General features: G+C 38.8%; 1 protein-coding gene across 2 annotated transcripts in view; it reads left to right on the top strand.

The window, feature by feature from the left end:
* Positions 1 to 4,351, top strand: part of F13a1 (coagulation factor XIII A chain) — a 186,728-nt gene extending 182,377 nt beyond the window's left edge. For both annotated transcript variants that reach the window (XM_042687153.1, XM_042687154.1), the window contains one exon: positions 2,665 to 4,351. In XM_042687153.1, the coding sequence (XP_042543087.1) occupies positions 2,665 to 2,818 (154 nt within the window). In that variant the 3' untranslated portion in view covers positions 2,819 to 4,351. The remainder of the gene's footprint in view (positions 1 to 2,664) is intronic.
* The last annotated feature ends 13,772 nt before the right edge of the window (positions 4,352 to 18,123 follow it).

Below are 18,123 nucleotides of genomic sequence, written 5' to 3' on the forward strand. Positions count from 1 at the left end.
TGCAACTGACAACTCTAACTCTGAAATAAATCCCACCTGTAATAGTGTTCATAAAAATATCTTGACTTGATATTCTTCATTACATAACAATCAAATACCTCCATCTTTCTGAATTCTAAGTTAGGAAGCTTGCTGGAGTATTTACAGAGGCTTTGGGTCTCCAAACTCACTGGAAGTCAAATTCAGTAAATAATCCACTTTGGTGACCTTGTAGGGACTTTGAGAATCAGCTGTATCTGTGTCATATTTGGAGCAAGTTCTGCACTGTGGAGAAGCACATGGTGCAGACTGTGCTCTGGTCTTTTGGTGGAAGCAGCCAGTTCTTTTGCTGAGGCAAATCATTTTCCATCCTTCACTTTGCTTCCTGATTTTCAAGCTTTCATGAAATCCACAATAGCATAATCTCTTCTACTAGCAAGAGTAGAGAAATAGCACACAATTGGTTCTAATCTCTTCTACGGTTAGGCGGCAGGAGGGTCTGTGACCTTGGAGATTCTCTAGACTCCATCAGACTTCAGTCTCCTCATCTATAAAATATGATGTTGGACTATGTCATTTTTTTCTTTTAATCCATATAATTTTCATGAATGGGCAGTTTTGAATTGGATGCTAACAGAGTGAAAATCTTGTTGGTTGGTCCAACAGCCACACATGGTTACCACTGCTGACACAGCTATGTTCCAGCCTCTGTGCTCAGCAAAACCTTCACTTTCAGATTTTAAAAAAATAGATTAAGCATTTTTAAGAGTTACAAATGAGCACCATGTGCACTATAATTTAGGCAATAGCGAAAATTAATGAAAAAGACAAATAATTCCCCTTGCCCCTCCAAGCTCACTAGGAAATAACAGTACTGAGAAGATGCAAATCTTAGCAATGTATACTTAACAGTAAGGAATAGGACAGTGGTGGGATCTACCTTACTCACTGCTGATTAATCCCTGATAGGTGCCCAGTATTTGTCAACCAAATTAGTGATTAAATAATAGTCAAACATTAGGACTCATTTATAGATTTGTGTGTGTGTGTGTGTGTGTGTGTGTGTGTGTGTGTGTGTGTGTGTGTGTGAATGGGGGAGGGGAGTACTGGAAGCCACAGCTCTGTTTTTGGCTTTCAGGTGACTATTTGGAAATAAGAGTCTCATGGATAAACAAATCATTTCTAAAACATTTTTTGATTCTAACATGCTGTGACTACATAATTCCATAAAAAGTCATATATATATATATATATATATATATCCCTATACAAGGAATATATATAAAATATGATAGATAGATAGATAGATAGATAGATAGATAGATAGATAGATAGATAATGTACCATTTTTGTCAGTCCTGGGGCTTGATCTCAGGGCCTGGGCACTGTCCCTGAGCTTCTTTTGCTCAAGGCTAGCACTCTACCACTTGAGCCACAGCACCACTTCTGGCTTCTTCTGTGTATATGGTACTGAGGAATTGAACCCAGGGCTTCATGCATGCTAGCCAAGCAGTCTATCACTAAGCCACATTCCCAGCCCTTTGTGTATCATTTCAAGACAGTTGTGGTGACCATAATTTGACTTTCTTCTGTTCTCACAGAAAAAAGTTCTGTGCCAAGGTCTAAGCCAGACCGCTCAGTGTATACCATGGATATCATACATGCTTTGCACTAAGAACCAAAACCAAGACTCATGCAGGAATTTTTCAATACTGAGCCAATGGGCCTTGTCTTTTTTTGAGAAATAAAGCCTGTGAAACAGTGGGGATGGCTGTCATAAATGCACCTTTTGCAGAATATAGCATAAAACTCATTGTTCATTCAGAGAGCAGGGATTTGAAGCTCAGATTAGCCCATTTACTAACTGGATAACTGGTCTACATCTAACCTTCCAGATATGGAAGAGTATCCTAAAGAATGGCCACAAGTATGAACATTTACATTTTCTGCTCCCATGCTTCAATGGAAGGATGTATGAAAGCACTGCAAAGAAGTCTAAACCTAAATTTCTGATGTCCTGATTGATGTCCATTATTTTCTGGAGTAGGCTTAGGAAGAGCTCAGAGCATGCATTATCCATTATCAAGATAGTTCCAGGCATTGGCAACAAATAAGTAGCAGCAAGATTCATAGGAAAGGGAAACCCAATTTGGTATATAATATGGATCATAGAGCAGGAAGACACTCAAAGTCAGAAGGCAGCAGTAAGATCATGTCTAGATGTGGGGCTATGGAATAAGTTCCATCCCATGGGGCTTGGCAAAAATGAATTACAATGTTAGGGCCTTGGCAAAGTCATCTGAGGCTTCCAATAGAACTTTAATCCAGAAAGGAACAAGAAGACCAAAAGATGAGTCAAGACATGTCACATCAACATGGATACTGTGGAGTTAGAGGAGTCAAACTACAGTTTTATTGGCTCAGTCCTGGGCAGACTAGCTTGTAATATCAACTGGGGCCAGTGAATGCATCCAAGGGGAAGGATCATAGCCCACTCAAACTGTTGATAACCATCCGTACAGTGCCTCATTGACAGACCTTACTTGACAGACAATCAGGTCCTTCAGTTCTCTGGATATCACCATCAGCTTGGAGAAAGAGGGCCAATGCCAGGCTTCTCATTGTGCCTTCATCAAGGTAAGAAAATGGATCAGCCAACCTCTCCTCTCTTTTCTGTCATTTCAGTGAAATCCAGCCCAACTCCACTGTGCAGTGGGAAGAATTGTGTCGGCCTTGGGTCTCTGGCCATCGGAAGTTGATAGCCAGCATGACCAGTGACTCCCTGAGACATGTATATGGCGAGTTGGACTTGGAGATTCAAAGACGACCTTCCATTTAAATGTTCAGGAGGCTGAGATGGATCTAGGCTTTTTGGCTAAGGAAGTTCTAGTGCAAAAAACAAAAGCTGTTAAAGCTCTTACTTTAACTTAGATGCTACTGGAGAGGGTCCCAGCATACAGATGTTTGTCAAAGTGATGCTTTTCACGCCCTTGCTATTTGTGTGGAAGTTAGTTTTGAATCACTCCCCTTTCCAAAGGTTTCTGAACATTAGCCTTAACTAAACTCTAATTAAGCTCTTATAGCTCATAAGAGGAAAAGACATCATTTATCATTGCAAATGGTTCCAGCTTCAAATATCAGAGGGTTTCCCTTAACAGTGGGATGTGCTCAGTACCTGGTCCTATTAAAAACTTTTGATTCCACATTCAATTGGAGGGGGGGGGGCAATATATTCCCCCAAAGGAAGGATTTGATTGGACCTTAGAGTTCTCCCTTTTCTTGGGATCAAGTTCTAATGTCCATGGTAGAATTTTTCCCTAGGAATTCAGCACAACATCATTTTTCTTCTTGGCAAAGCAAAGGAAAGGTCTTTCATCTTCCACCTGCAGCCAAGCAACTGCCTGCCAAATTTCACAGATTAGCTAGTGAGAAAATGTGGCCCCACATTAACAAATTGCATTTGTGGAAAACTTAATCACCTAGGAGGAGATAAGAAACCAGGTGCAATAACTCAGATATATTAAATATTGTAGTTATGTGGTATATTTCGTAGGTGTCACAGTGTGGCCTGATCAGCAGGAATGAATATCCCTTACTTTTTAACCCTTTCTGGAAGGCAAAACTAGAAAGTGACAAGGCTGATTTAGAACTGGCAGAAAGGATTGGTCTCTTTCATCAGTGTTTATACTCTCTCTCTCTCTGGGATCACCAGGTCTTTTTTTAGAGGCAGAATAAACCCAATAAGTTGGATAAATGAGCAGATATAGTGGCTAGATATGCAGAAAGACAGTCAGCCCCCTCTCCCATTCTCTCCTTTTCTTTAGATTGCTGTCAAGACTATACCTCAACAATCTGGTGTTAAAAAATAAGATCTCTTGCAAATAGCCAGCGCTATGTATGACCCAAGAGCAGAGGATACTACTATCCTGTGTATTATGTTCTAAGGGTCCAACAGACAAGACTATTAGTATTTAATTGCAAAGCAGATTTAAAGTCAGAATCTCCATTCTAATAGTCTGGGTATGATTTGGATCAAGGGACTAAGATTCTCAGAAAAAAACTGAAGGCAGCTGGGGGAGTGGGGAGTAGCAGCAGAAATGCAATGCTATACTCTATGTAACTATGCTCTGGTCTATTTCCAAGTCTTTGAGACTGTCCTGGGCCTACAGGGCCAACCCCTGAGGGTTAGCAGATACCTGTTATGATACATCACACCTAACTCTTGCAGTCATCTCCCAGCATTTGCCAAGCCTTTCAATAAGTAGTTTTAGAATGAAATGCAGTTTACTAAACTGTTAACTGGCTTAATTACTATACTGTTATTAAATAAGAATGTAATGCTTAAAATAAAATTAATCTGATTATCTTTTCATCTGCATAGAAATGATTATTGTTAATTGTCAATTCTATACACAACTAACCACAACTACTAGACAACCCATAGTCCTTCTGCCATGAGAAAACTACCTCCAGATAGGGAGACATGCATTTGTCCTTTAAAAGAAACAACTCTAATAAGTATTCTCCTCACCTCTTCTCTGAATTTTATAGACCACATTCACTCAAGGAGGAAATTTGGAGACTTAAAACCTACTGAAAAGTTTCTGTCAGTAGGAGCTTCCTCATAAGCAACCTCTTGAACCACTATGCTGACTCAGTGAACAGCCAGCAGAGACATTTCTCATCGTTATCACCTGTTACAGTCTTAGAGTGGGAGGGAAAAGAAGGCAAAGTATGCACAGGAGATTTATTCTCGTGGCAGGTCTCACTGGACAACTGCAACTCAGATAGGGCCTTAGAATCCCTCTCACCTCTAGGTAGCAACTGCCAACTGATTTGGAGCTGACACTCAAGATAAAGGGCCATCATCCTTGACAGCTGGGGTTCCATATTGGCTTTTACTCTTTAACATCTTCATCAGCATGTGCTAATTGTACAAGGGAAGTTCACTATGGTGTTTGCCCTCATGAAAACATTGGAGCCTCATCACATTCACCCTCTCTATCACTTTCCCTCATCCCCTTCTTAAAACTAGACACAGAAATACCCTAACCCAGCAATACCACTCTTAGACATTTATTCAAAAGAATACACATTGGGGTACAGTAAAGCCACCTATACAATCATGCTCATTGCTATACTAGTCATCATAGCCATGGTATGGAAACAACTTAGATGCCCCTCAATGGACAAATGGATCAAGAAAATGTGGTGTATGTGTGTGTATGTATGTATATAAATATATATATGCAAAGGAATTTTACTCATTCATTAGGAAGAGTGAGATTATAACATCTGCAACGAAATGGATGAACCTGGAAAAGAAGTTAAGTGAAATAAATTAGGCCCAGAGAGACAAAGGACTCATGTCTTCTTTCATAGGTGAAAGTTAGATATAATTTATAAATATACAACTAAACATATCTGGGGTTTGTATGCAAGTGTACAAAAACATATTAAATGAAATATTGTATTTGCAGGGAAGAATTCAATGGTGTAATTTCTTAGCAAATGAACTCACAGTCCAACAAAGTGAGTATCAGGAAACTGGCACTTGAAAATATGGAGGAGGAGGTCAAGAAGAGGAGGGTAGATGATTGATGAAGAGAAGAATGGAAGGAGAATGCAATCATAATATTTAATACATACTCTATAAAACTAGGAAAATTGAGGGATTGTGTTGGGAAATGAGGAAAGGGGTGACATTGGTCAAGATGCATTATATTTATACACTGAGATGTTGAATGGGAATTAACTTAAAAATATAAAAATAGCCGAGCGCCGGTGGCTCATGCCTGTAATCCTAGCTACTCAGGAGGCTGAGATCTGAGGATCATGGTTCAAAGCCAGCCTGGGCAGGAAACTCCGTGAAACTCTTATCTCCAATAAACCATCAGAAAACCAGAAGTGGCGCTGTAGCTCAAGTGGTAGAGTGCTAGCCTTGACCTGAAGAGCTGAGGGACAGCACTCAGGCCCAGAGTTCAAGCCTCATGACCAACAAAAATAAATAGATAGATAGATAGATAGATAGGATAGATAGATAGATAGATAGATAGATAGATAGATAGATAGATAGATAGATAGATAGATAGATAGATAGATAGATAGATAGATAGAAATACAATAAATAAGTTAGTGAGTTTCATTATTCTGTTTTTCATACTTACATATAAAGTACCTTGATCATATGCATCCACATTCACCTTGTCCATTCATCCTCCTCCACTCCTGCTAGCACCCACCTCTCAACACAATCTGTTTACATTTCTGTCATCCATTTTAGTGTATATTAATACTGCTATGATTTGTATCTTAAGTATCCCCTAAAGGCCCATGTACTAAAGGCTTATTCTTCTGGTTGGTATTATTGGGAAATGGTAGGTCTTTGTAGAGGTGGAGCCCAAGGACAGTTCTCCAGGTCACTGAAGAAGACAGTGATACCGCAGCCCTTTTCTCTTTCTCTTTTTTATTTCCTGGCTATGAGGTGAGCAGTTTTCCTCTACTATACTCTATAAGCTGCCAAAGTAATAGGACCAATCAACAATGAAATTAGACCTCCAAAATATGAGCTGAAGTAAACTTTTTCTCTTTTTAAAATGATTTAAAATAATTTTACCAGACTAACACAAGTGTGGTGGCTGTAAAAATCTTTTTTTTTCAGTAGCAAGCAATCAATCTGAGCTTGAGGACTATGAGTTCTAACTTCTGCCTGTGCTAATCCTTGATACTTTTCAACAAAATCTTAATCTTTGTGTTTAGAGCTCCAAGGCATTAAGGGAGACAAAACAATATTTAATTTTCCACAACGTTCTTGTAGTAGATATATCTAATAAAACTTAACAGCAACCTATATAACATAGAGATAGATAGACAGATAGGCAGGCAGGCAGACAGACAGACAGACAGACAGACAGACAGATGAAAGATGATGAGGTAGATGCTACCTGTTGTTTTTTACAAATAATTACAATTCACAAACCTTGTAAAGGGAGTAAATACAATTCATTCTAACCTGCTAATGAAGAATTGTTAGGCCCAAGAAGCCAAGTATCAGGAAAAATCAAGCTGTAAGAGGTAGCATTGTGAAAACAAACTCTGCTTTCAGAATAACCATTTGCTGCACTCTTTAATCTCATCTCCTTAGAGTTTTAGAAATGCTGACTTAAGAGCAACTTCAGAACTCTTTGAAGAACTGCAACATGGCACAATTAAAATATATATACATTGCTAATAGTAATGTAAGGGGTAGAATTGTGTTATACTCACCGGCAATCAAGTATCATAAAGTCCCAGATAGGTCAACACTGATGAACATTCATTCCATGTCATTAGGAAATTAATAGCCAATCAACCTAATCAACCTCCCTTCACTTTTTCTACCATTCAGCTATTCCCCTAGCATCCAACCAACTATACATCCTTATAACTGTTGATTCTTTTTGGCAGTCATCCATCCCTGTATATACCAGCATCATTCCAGAGCCTTGTTTGTCTATAGTCCCTGCCTAGAAACACATCCTAGGCAGAGACAAATCTTTCTATGCAGGAATATAAAGATACAAAGTATGCCTAGAGCACCAAATAAATAAAGAAGAAAAACCTGCCTGATGAAATCTCCTGTGACATCTTGGAAAATGAGTCCTTTCCATTGAAAACCTCAAAGAGATGCTGAATCTTCTGCCACCTCCACAACTCAACTCCTCAGGGAGCTGAAGCACTAGATATTGGTCAAATGATCCAATCATGAATCCAGGTTCCATTTTTTTCTCCCTGAATTATTCAGAAGTGCTTTGACTTACATGGAGGTTACAAAGATTTAACTCTAAGAAATACACAATAATTTATTTTTATTAGTTATACAAATAAGTGCCCCTTATCCAAAAAGCTTGAACCTGAAATGTTTCAAATTTTAGATTTTTCAGATTTTTGGGGAATATTTGTATATATATATATGGAGAGAGAGTGACACAGAGAGAGAGAGAGAGAGAGAGAGAGAGAGAGAGAGAGAGAGATCTGTTGGGAGTGTGACCCAAGTCTAAATCCATTTATATTTGATATACACCTTACAGACATACACTGAAAGTAATTTTATTCTGTTTTTAAATAATTGTGCACATATAGCAAATGGATTGGGTTTTTGGATGGAGGGAATAGTAGAGATCAAACCTAGAGCCTCATACATATACCCTCAAAGTTTCAAGGTATAGAATCTCTCACCTGTGATGTTATGTTAGCAAAATGCTTCAGATTTTGGAACATTTCAACCTTTGTATATTTGAATTCATGATAATCAATGCCAAAAACCTAGAAATTATAATCACTGCAAGAAAGAAGCCCTGGAATGGCCCACATGAGAAGTTTCTGATAAAGGTGACTCAGAAAAAAAGCCATGAGTGTAGGAAGTCCGTCACACTCTTGCCATGACTGACACAGTGTGTGAAAGATGTCCTCAGCAATCACTGGTGGTTGTGTGAGCCAGTCATTCCCTGCTCAGCCTCCATATACCAGACCTTTATACTACCACTGGCTCCATGTTCCTGTGCAGACCCATTCATCAGAGCACCTCTATGGCCCACAGAAGGTTCCTCTCAAGTGATGTCCCTAAGATCCCTGACTGAAGCACAGGAGCTCACCTCTCTGGTACACACTCCTATTCTCTCCTGTGCTCATCAGCACAGAATAAGGAGGAACCCCCAATCTGCTATTCTATACCTCTGTCCTCAAGAGAAATGGTTGAATTGAGTAGAAGAGGTCTTTGTATAATGAGCCATAACACTTAATATGGCCTCTGAATGTTTTCCTTACCACAATGAATTCTTTATTCTCTTACCTTTAATGACATGCTTTCATTCACTTATCCATTGCTGTTCTGATGCTAGTTGCCTTTGTCTGATGCTATCTATGGTTCAAATGTGGACAATTATATATCTCAAGACTTATAGATGACAAGCGTTTTCCTGACCAAACCAAGCCCTTGAATGCTGAAGTTATCAAGGTCATGGCATCCTATTACCAAGATTGCAGTGAAAGTACTTGAGTATTATCCTAGACCCCAGGCTGAACTCATGAGTGACTATAACTGTGAGTTTAGAAATTATAGCTCCAATAAAGGAATCTGCTTTTTTGCTGATCATTACAAAGAAGTGCTGGGTATCTTCAGTAATATCCCAATTAGCTTTATTCACTGGGCAAGCTAAAAACCAATATAGATCAACAAATTATTATTATGACATGAAACTGAATAATTGGTATAATACAATAAAACTTCCTCCCATGATGAAAAACAATACACTTCAGCAATGGCTTTGCCAGAAAATGAACACCATCTTAACCAGAAAATGCACACCATTATCTGAGAAATTTAAGCTCGCACAAAAGCCTGGGCTCATCTAAATTACCTAAATGTGGAAAGCATAATATAATAGCATTATGCTTAGACCATTTTTTCATTAATCTTGGCTATCTGCTGAAGAGTCAAAGTTAAAGGCAACCTGATGTGTTCTAACAAGTCCTTAATGTTTTATCCTGATAGTGCCTTTACACAGAAAAATAGGAAAGATAGAATAACTATATCTTGTTTGGTTTTTAGTTAATGCATCAGATAATTAGGCATCAAAAATTTCCCTTCTTTTTTTCATAATCAGAAGTATTAGTGACTATTAGGCAAGCCATTAAAATGCCATGGCATGCTCCATCCTGTGAGCAGTTGAGAAGCAACAACAAAAAAATTTCCTGAAGGAGTGAGATTAGAAAGTTGGGTACTGCTGAATTTGTGACTTGGTGTTCACCATCCCCTTTTGGAAATCTTATTTGGCATTATCTACTGAATCTGAGTACAGACACAGTGAGTCAGTAATTATGTTCCAGGTATATTTTTAAAACATATGCTATAAGAGACAAATAGATTGTGACATATTTATGCAATTAAATTGTATACAATAATGCTAGTAAAGCAAATAAAATCTAAACATAACCATAAAACATAAGATGATATAAAATACTATAATACAAAAGGACTGCCACCTTAAATGGAAAAAAGAAGCTAGATGCTAAAAAGTACTGTAATGCAATTTTGTTCATTTAGAGATCCAAAATAGGAAAAACTAGTCATAGGCCTAGAAGTAAAGATGATACTTATACTTAGAAGAGGGGCAGTGGACAGAGGCTAAACAGGAGCAGAGAGAACTCCTAGGATATTGGCATTGTTCTATTTCTTTATCAACCTGTTATAAAACTTCATTGAAGTATATATTGATGGTGTTTTCATTATTTATTGCTGTTTTGATAAATTACTCCCAAAACTAAGCTGCTTAAGACACCATTCATATCTCATAGCTTTTGTGTATCAGGGCTCCAGGGATGATTTTGCTGAGTCTTCTGACTCAAGGTTACTCACAGGTTAACCTCCAAGTTAGAGCTGGTTGTGGCCTCATCTGAATGCTCAACTGGGAAATACTTTGCTTTCAAGTCCACTCATGAGTTCCTCACATCTCCTTGATGGCTGATGACTAAATACCTCTGTCACTTGCCATGCAGGTCTCTCTAGAAGACAACTTACAACTTGACATCTAGCTTCCATGAGGAAGTAAAAAAGCAAGATAATGGAAGTAAAACATAAGCAAAAACAAATCTTCTTATGACCTAATCTCAAAAGTGTTATCCCCTCATTATTGTCATATTTTTGCTAAAGTGAGTCACTAAATCCAGTTTACTGTTAAAGGAAGGGAAATATACAAGGTCATATAAATTAGCAAGTAGACTTATTGTGACTGTTAGTTATACTTCAGTAAAATTAATAGAAAAATATTCTTAGCATTGTCACAAATAAATTTAGCTATATAGATTTTTTGTACTTTTTTTATTGTAAAAATGCTGAACAGAGGGGTTACATGAACAAGGTAATGAGTACATTTCCTATTGAGCATTGTTGCTTCCTCCTTTGTTTTCCCCCTACCATCCCTTCCCTCCTACTTCCACAACTATACTTCCCCCACCCCACCCCCGCCGCAGTTGTAAAGTTCATTTTCTGCATAGTGTTTTGTACATCTCATTGTTACTATGGGTCAACCTGTATCCTTATTTAAGCATTTTGTTTTTTCCCTTCCCCTCCCCGAATTAGAGAAGTGTATATACAAGATACAGGGCACTGACATCAAATACAGTGAAAACAGGGGTTATATCATGGGGGAGGAACATACAAAGAAACAAAATAAATCACATGATACATTATAAATATGTTAGAAACAATAGCAAGCAAGAAAAAAGATATTTGTGTCCCTATCTTGGGTTTCATTTCGCTTGACATCATCTTATATGGTCATATGTACATAGCTTTTGGCCTACATAGATTTTTTTTATGTTGTGTTTCACTGGCTTAAGAAGCTGTTCATGTTGCTTTGTATGTCCCTCTCCCACAGTATAACCCCTGCTTTCACTGTATTTAATGTTGGTATAATCTGTGGAGGGGAAGGGGAAAAACAAGTCGTTTAAATAGGGATACAGGTGGACCCATTACAACAATGAGATGTACAAGTCGTTATGTCGAAAACGAACTTTACAACTTTGGTGGGGGAGGCAGGGAGGATTGTGGGGGGAGGCAGGGAGGATTGTGGGGGGAGGCAGGGAGGATTGGGTGGGGGGTAGGGGGAGAATGGGAAGGGATGGGAAGGGGAAACAAAGGAGGAGGCTACAATGCTTGATAAGAAATGTACTCATTATCTTGCCCATGTAATTGTAACCCCTCTGTACAGTATTTTCACAATAAAAAAATAAAAATTAAAAAAAGAAGCTGTTCATGGATGTTTCCTGGGTTCACATTCCATGAATACTGAGTTCTAATTCCATGAACATTTACTAAGTTCTAATTCAATGAATACTGACCAAGCAGCTCTAACTCCATTTCCTGGGGGATATTTCCCATCTGGACAAGAGAGTTCAACTTCAGAATTTACTTCTTTATGGCACGATCTATCTGATCAGACCCAAATGAGCCCATTTGACCTGCCTACAGAGTCCTTGTTCTTTGGCAATGTCAGGACACCAAGGAGGGAAGAGTCACTATTCTCGCAGTGGGTGCTACGCTGTATAAACAGCTTGGAAGAGACCCAGAAAACCACTACCCTTCACTATCAGTATTTGGAAGATCCCTGTTGGTATTGCACAGAAAAAATAAATAAATGTAGCAGACATTGCCTGGCAGACCATATGGTAATGCATGAGAAAATAATATACTTTATGCTTAAAGTTAATCATCTCTCCCATCTTTGCTGTGCTTTGGCATGGCTTCCCTGAGAATTTCTATCAACTGCTGAGAGAATGTATAGTATCTGGCTGACCCATCAACAAGTATTTCCTTTGCCAAAAATGGCTAACAACCCCACAGGACTGCCATAAAGCTCATTAAGACAAGCATCTGTTTTCCAATGTACGAAGAGGGCTGTCTTGTTTGGGTGCACACCTCACGATGTACCCAGAGAATAACAGGCATTCACTGGACATATGAATGGCCCTGAAGGAATGGGAAAAGGTGATGTCCTTTCTGGTGATCCATATTCTAGCATCTCCTACCTTTGTAGTTACTCCCATGTAAGCATTTGTCATGAACCAAAGTCCTTTGTCTCCAGGCACTTAGTTTCCTTTTCACCATCCTGCCTTCTAGAGTTGCTCTACACATCGAAGTTCAAAGAGTATCCAAAGGAATTTAGTCAATATAGGATAAGTGTGAATCATAAATTTGCTAGTGAGCATGAATCATTTGAATATATCTGTGTCTATTGACTCTCCCTAGGGATAGGCTGAATCAACATAATCTGAATTATCCCAACCAAGTTTTCTTTTTTTAATATATATTTTATTGTAACAATTCTGTACAGAGGGGTTACAGTTACATGAGTAAGGTAATGAGTACATTTCCTATCCAGTTGTTACCTCCTCCTTTGTTTTTCCCCTTCTCACCCAACCTCTCCAACTCCTCCCTCCACCCCCCCCCCCAAGTTGTAAAGTTCGTTTGCAACACAGTGTCTTGTACATCTCATTGCTACAATGGGTCAACCTGTATCTTTATTTAAGCATTTTGTTTTTTCCCTTCCCCTCCCCAAATTAGGAAAATGTATATACAAGATGCAGGGCACTAGAATCAAATACAGTGAAAACAGGGGTTGTACCATGGGGAAGAACATACAAAAGGAAAAAAAATCACATAGTACATTATAAGTACATTAAAAAATAACAGCAACAAAGATAAAATCTTATGTGTCCCTATCTTGGGGTTCATCTCACTCAGCATCATCTTATGTGGTCATATATACATAGCTTTTAGCCTTTTCTGCTTGTTCTAGACATATACTGGCTATTACAAATAAGGGAAACCATGGGACCTATGTTTCTTTGGGCCTGGCTTACTTCACTTAATATAATTTTTTCCAAGACTTTCCATTTCCTAACAAATGGGGTGGTGTCATTCTTGCTTATGGAGGCATAGAATTCCATTGTATGTATATACCACATTTTCTTGATCCATTCATCTACTGAAGGGCATCTGGGTTGGTTCCATATTTTAGCTATGGTAAATAATGCTGCAATATACATAGTTGTGCTGGTAGCTTTAATATGGTCTAGTTTATGATCATTTGGGTAAATGCCCAGAAGTGGGATTGCTGGGTCATAGGGAAGCTGTATGTGGAGTCTTTTGAGGAACCTCCATACTGCTTTCCAAAGTGATTGAACAAGTTTACACTCTCACCAACAATGCAGTAGGGTTCCCTTTTGGCCACATCCCCTCCAGCATCTGTTGTTAATAGATTTCCTGATTATAGCCATTCTAACTGGGGTGAGGTGGAATCTCAATGTTGTCTTGATTTGCATTTCTTTTATGGGTAGAGAAATTGAGCATTTCTTCATGTGTCTATTGGCCATTCTTTTTTTTAAATATTTTATTATGAGAATACCGTACAGAGGAGTTACAATTACATGGGCAAGATAATGAGTACATTTCTTATCAAGCATTGTTGCTTCCTCCTTTGTTTCCCCTTCCCATCCCTTCCCATATCTCCCCCTCCGTTTTTCAACATAACAACTTGTACATCTCATTGTTGCAATGGGTCCACCTGTATCCCAAAGGATTTGTTTTTTCCTTTCCCCTCCACAAATTATACCAATATCAAATACAGTGAAAGCAGGGGTTATATCGTGGGGGAGGGACATACAAAGCAACAAAGAAATCATCTTATTAATATGTTAGAAACAATCACATGAAAGTTAAAAAACACTTGAATACTTATCTTGGGCTTCATTTCACCTAACATTAACATATCTGACCTTTTCTGCAGCCATTCTTATTTCCTCTTCAGAGAAGTCTCTCTTTAGTCTACATATTAATCGGAAAATTCCAACCAAGTTTTCTTAACAACTTACCTCTCATTTTCCTGTATAGGAGATAGTCATCAGGAAACCAGAAACAGTTCTTTTCTTTGCATTGCATTGCTGCCAAAGTGGCCTTAAACAAGTTAATAGAGAACTGTGCTCATTGGATTGTGGGATTGGGATTCAGGATGGGGTGGGCTCAAGGATTTTAGACATAAAGATATAGAAAAAAAATCAGTTTTTATCTCAAAACTAGGTGCCATGTACTCATTCACCTTCCCACAAATGCAGTTTCCAGCCATTGTCCAAACAATCTCTCTAGGTGGTGAGTTCCCCAGAATGTCTGTCAGAAAAGGCTTAGTGTGGTTGCGAAAGTAGGAAAAGAGAATGGAAAAGATGTTTTCTGGTGTCAGTTTCCAGTCTAAGAACCTATTGCTGTGTATTTGATAGAAAACCTAACATTTCCCCATGAATATTCTGAATTGAAGCCTACACTGTGTTACCATCTCTCTCCCATGACCAAAAGGCACTGAAGATTGTGTTTACAGTGTATGTCCACAAATAAGAATATTTCCACCTTACCCAGATAAGAATTCATCCAGAGCCTGAACTTCATTAGTATGTCCTTCTAGCCCACTGTTTATATCATATGAAGATAATTCGCTCTGAGAGTGCTAATAAAGAGCATTGGAAGAAGTAACAAAAATAGACAGAACTCCCAATTTACAGGCTGCAAATCTAGGATTTCCTCATAGTTTCCAAGGCTTAATTTTTTTAATGAAAATTGTCTTTCAATTAACACTCATGGAATGTTGGTTTTTTTTTAAAAAGGTAAATAAAGTAATAATCAGGAGGCAAATAAGACTAGACAGTTAATGATCGTAGAGGTTCTAACAATGACTATTGACATTAGTTTATTGAAGAAAATTGAATTTTTTCAAAAAGAAACACTGCAGATACCGCACTAATTATATACTAATTCACTGGAAAATTCTTTCTGTGTCATATAATTTATTCCTAGATCCCTACCATCACAATATAGAGGAACATTAAGGTAGCTTAGAATGAGAAGACAAGGAGTAGAGGAAACACTAGCTGTGGCTAGACAACTAAACTTTGTGCAGTGAATGGCGGCTCCTTCTCCCTCAAAGTCAGCTGAAAAAGAAACTCCTGATTCAAACTTGAGATGTATTAGAAACCAATGAGTGTAAGGTCAGAATGAAGACAGCAACGAAGACCCTGGGCCAACAGGAGACACTGTAAAACAGAGACTGATCAAGTTAAAGAGGGAGGTGCCAACTTGTCCTCTACTTTACAGCTCAACATCGACTTGCTATTGCCCCACCTTTTTTCTCCCCTCTGGAAGAATTATTGAACCAATTTGCAGGTTCTTTGCCCTTAAGGGAAAATGTTTTCTCCTAGTTTAGCCACCAGGGGGTGAAAATGGGTCTTCTATGGTAGAGGTAAGCTTGTTCAACTCAGTCTACAACCCTAATAAAGGTCACAGAGAATTGCAAGTGTTGTTCTATAAAGAAGGTATTAAGACCTGATGACATCAGGGTCCCCCATCCTCACAGAGCCCAGGAAATGACAGCCCTGAACAAAATGAGTAGTCCATGTCCAAATTTCATTCTTGCTGTTATCCCTTTGCCTCCCTTGAAGTAGCTTTCTGGGAAACTGAAAGCCTGTCACTGCAGATATACAGACATCTCATTCAGAATGAAATACAGATGTCCATCACTTCCAAGTTCTCAGGTACCTAAATGTATAAAAACCACAGTCTTAGAGAAATCTGAATGAAAAGAGATAATGCTCTGATAAAAGAGGAAATTTATGTCTCAAAAGTCATCATCTAATTAATATTAAATATACTAACACCAAATCCTAGGAACAAGTGGGAGAGGCTAAGGAGACTGGGAACTGAGGAGATGATTCTGTAACAGACAAGCTGTCTGGCTCATATTTGCCTCCTCCTGTCCCTCAGGGAAAGTTCCAGCCTCTGCCTCCTGGTGGAACTCCTCTCTACTTTGGCTTGTTTACACATGCATGTGAATAGGGCTAGACTTTGGAATTCAAGGCTGAGGCAGAGGCTTCTTTGGGTATGGCTGATCCTAAGAGGGACCCAAATTAAAATCTGAGCAGTGCTGAACACAAAGGTAATATTAACTATCAAGGTCACCAAAATGATTCTAGGTATGAATATGAGGGAAACTTAAGATGAAGAGGGGCACTGATGGCTGGTGCTTGTCATCCTAGCTACTAGGGAGGCTGAGAACCAGAGTATCTTGGTGCCAGGTCAGTCCAGGCAGAAAAAAATAACCAGTGAAAAACATGCTGGAAGTGTTGAGGTCCTGTACAGAAATAAAAGAAGTTCAGGATGGAGACAACAGCTCAAGTAAGGAGGCTGAGTCTAAGTAATTTCTCGCATGTTTCAAAGAAAAGCAACAGGATATATTTCTTCCTGAGAGACGCATTTCTTACCCCAAGAATTAACATTTGTTTGGAAGGGTGTATGCCTTCCTGAGAAAAATGTTCCCCCAAAACTTAAGCAACCTCCTACTCAAAATGCAGACAACAGGATACTTTCCTTATCTCATGGATAAGGATCTGTTTTATGGCAGGATGCATTCTTACCTGGAAAGAATGACCAAAACATCCAGAAACTCCAGGAATGATTAGTGTAACACCAGGAATGATTAGAGTGAAGTGAGGACCAGGTCTGGCTGACACCATGTTGGCCCCTGGTAGATAGGGAATTGGGGCAGAGAGACGGTGTGGCTACACTGGATGCGGATGTGACCCCAGAGCCTGGAACCCTCCCCTGGTCCTATGGGAGACATGACAGGGATAGCTCTGGATGTGACCTTGAAGGATGGGGAGGTGACTGCTTCCAGGTGTGCCAGTTACCTAGGTAAAGCAGGTATTGGGGGGAGACTTATGCAGGAAGTGGGGAGGCCAGTGGCAAGCAATTATTAAATATGCAAGCAACTATTAAAATTAAAATAGAAGTTAATCTGTGTTAAGTTATAAAGTAAGGACTCAGTTGTAATGAATACCATACCAGGTCCAAATCAAAAACTGTTTTGTCAGATAGATGCTAAAGGAAACACCTTATATAATTATAATGTGTTACTGCCCAATAAATAAGTGGGCGAAAGACTTAAAGAGAAACTTCTCTGAAGAAGAAAGAAGGATGGCCAATAGACACATGAAGAAATGTTCAACATCCCTAGCCATAAAAGAAATGCAAATCAAAACAACATTGAGATATCACCTCACTCCAGTTAGAATGGCAAAAATCAAGAACTCTAACAACAACAGATGCTGGAGGGGATGTGGACAGAAAGGAACCTTACTTCATTGTTGGTGGGAATGTAAACTTGTTCAACCACTTTGGAAAGCAGTATGGAGGTTCCTCAAAAGACTTCACATAGAGCTCCCCTATGACCCAGCAATCCCACTTTTGGGCATTTACCCTAATGTTTACAAACAAGACCACTCTAAAGCTACCAGCACAACTATGTTTATTGCAGCATTATTTACCATAGCTAAGATATGGAACCAACCCAGATGCCCCTCAGTAGATGAATGGATCAAGAAAATGTGGTATATATACACAATGGAATTCTATGCCTCCATCAGAAAGAATGACATTGCCCCATTTGTTAGGAAATGGAAAAACTTGGAAAAAATTATATTAAGTGAAGTAAGCCAGGCCCAAAGAAACATAGGTCCCATGGTTTCCCTTATTTGTAATATCTAGTATATGTATGAGTCAAGCGG

The sequence above is a fragment of the Dipodomys spectabilis genome, unplaced genomic scaffold (assembly GCF_019054845.1).
Source record: "Dipodomys spectabilis isolate Male_0828 unplaced genomic scaffold, ASM1905484v1 ptg000104l, whole genome shotgun sequence".
Classification (NCBI taxonomy): Eukaryota; Metazoa; Chordata; class Mammalia; order Rodentia; family Heteromyidae; genus Dipodomys; species Dipodomys spectabilis.